Source organism: Rhagoletis zephyria, unplaced genomic scaffold (assembly GCF_001687245.7).
Source record: "Rhagoletis zephyria isolate East Lansing unplaced genomic scaffold, Rhagoletis_zephyria_1.1 Rzeph_scaffold_77628, whole genome shotgun sequence".
NCBI classification, from domain to species: domain Eukaryota; kingdom Metazoa; phylum Arthropoda; class Insecta; order Diptera; family Tephritidae; genus Rhagoletis; species Rhagoletis zephyria.
Genome location: NW_016234677.1, coordinates 1 through 1161, shown reverse-complemented (window position 1 = coordinate 1161; position 1161 = coordinate 1). Strand labels below are relative to the sequence as shown.

Genomic DNA, 1161 nt, shown 5'->3' with positions numbered 1-1161 from the left:
CACTCGGTGCAACTGATTTGCCAGATTGATAATGGCAGAACTGGAAATAATAATGGAACCGTTTTGAAGGGAACAAATACTGGACGGCAGTATCTGCGAGAGATTCAGCTCTGCGTCGATGAGAAGCTGCAGCTGAGTGATCCAAAGCACTGCTACTACACGGACAACATCTGCGACCGTTGTCGGCCATTCTACTTCAGTTCGACGCTTATTTAGAAAAGGCTTTACTAGCCTAATTGAAAACTTTTGATGTACAAAAAAACCTAAAAACTTTAAAATTTTGCTGTTGTAGCGGATGAGCTATCGGTGAGGTTTATTGTGGAGAGATAAAGAAANAGCTATCGGTGAGGTTTATTGTGGAGAGATAAAGAAAAACAGGTAGGCTGATGTACCGCTCTGGTGAGGGGTGACAAGAGAGTGAACTGTGATGTGATGTGTGTGTGTGTGTGTAACAAGCAAAGATTGAACAAGACCTTTCCCACGGTACCAAATTTGAAGTAAGAAGGGCCCTTTTGTCTGAAAATGATCGGCGTGTTTCAAAAACACTGTTTTCACTTTGTTTTTCTTATTCAGTACTGTTACTACTATCATCATCCTCATTTTTATCGTCATTATTAATCAGCAGAGGCAACGAGTAGAGCAGCTTAGTTTTTAATAACAATACAAAAATAGCTTTGAAATACAACTAGCTTGAATGAATAAATGACAGAGCAGTAGTCTCCTAATATACCTGCTCTGAGAGTTCGAATACTCAGCTTGCCAACAATAATGTTCGAACTCCGGAATCTTCTAGTTCAACAATCATCATCATCCTCCTCCTCCTCCTCATCATCTTCAGCAACGAAGTCATCATCATCAGTATCATCAGTATTACTGGTGTCCTCAAAAGCTTTGTCCTTTTCCTCTTCTTCTTTTTCTTTGCCTTCTTCTCCTTCTTCTTTATCCCCAGCATTCAGCACTTCAGCGTTGTTTCCACTTTCCACTGGCTCCCCTGTGACTTCATCTTTTGTGTCCCTTTGCCCCGAACTGGCCTCCTCCTCTTCACCTTCTTCACCTTCAACTGGGCCGTCGGCCCTGGTCCCTTCATCTCCGCCGCCGCCCCCCTCCTCCATGGAGTGCATCTTGAGGTGCATCTTCAGCTGGCTGACCTGCTTGTAGGTG

At 43.4% G+C, this 1161-nt stretch overlaps 1 protein-coding gene across 1 annotated transcript; it reads right to left on the bottom strand.

The window, feature by feature from the left end:
* Positions 1 to 794: 794 nt before the first annotated feature.
* On the bottom strand, positions 795 to 1121 carry LOC108357443 (spore wall protein 2-like). Its single transcript, XM_017608520.1, has one exon. The coding sequence runs from the start codon at positions 1119 to 1121 to the stop codon at positions 795 to 797; it is 327 nt and encodes a 108-aa protein (XP_017464009.1).
* Between the last annotated feature and the right edge of the window lie 40 nt (positions 1122 to 1161).

What these genes read in the sequence shown, in the direction of transcription:
- LOC108357443 (XM_017608520.1), bottom strand. Translation starts at nt 1,121, where the DNA reads ATGCACTCCATGGAGGAGGGGGGCGGCGGCGGAGATGAAGGGACCAGG.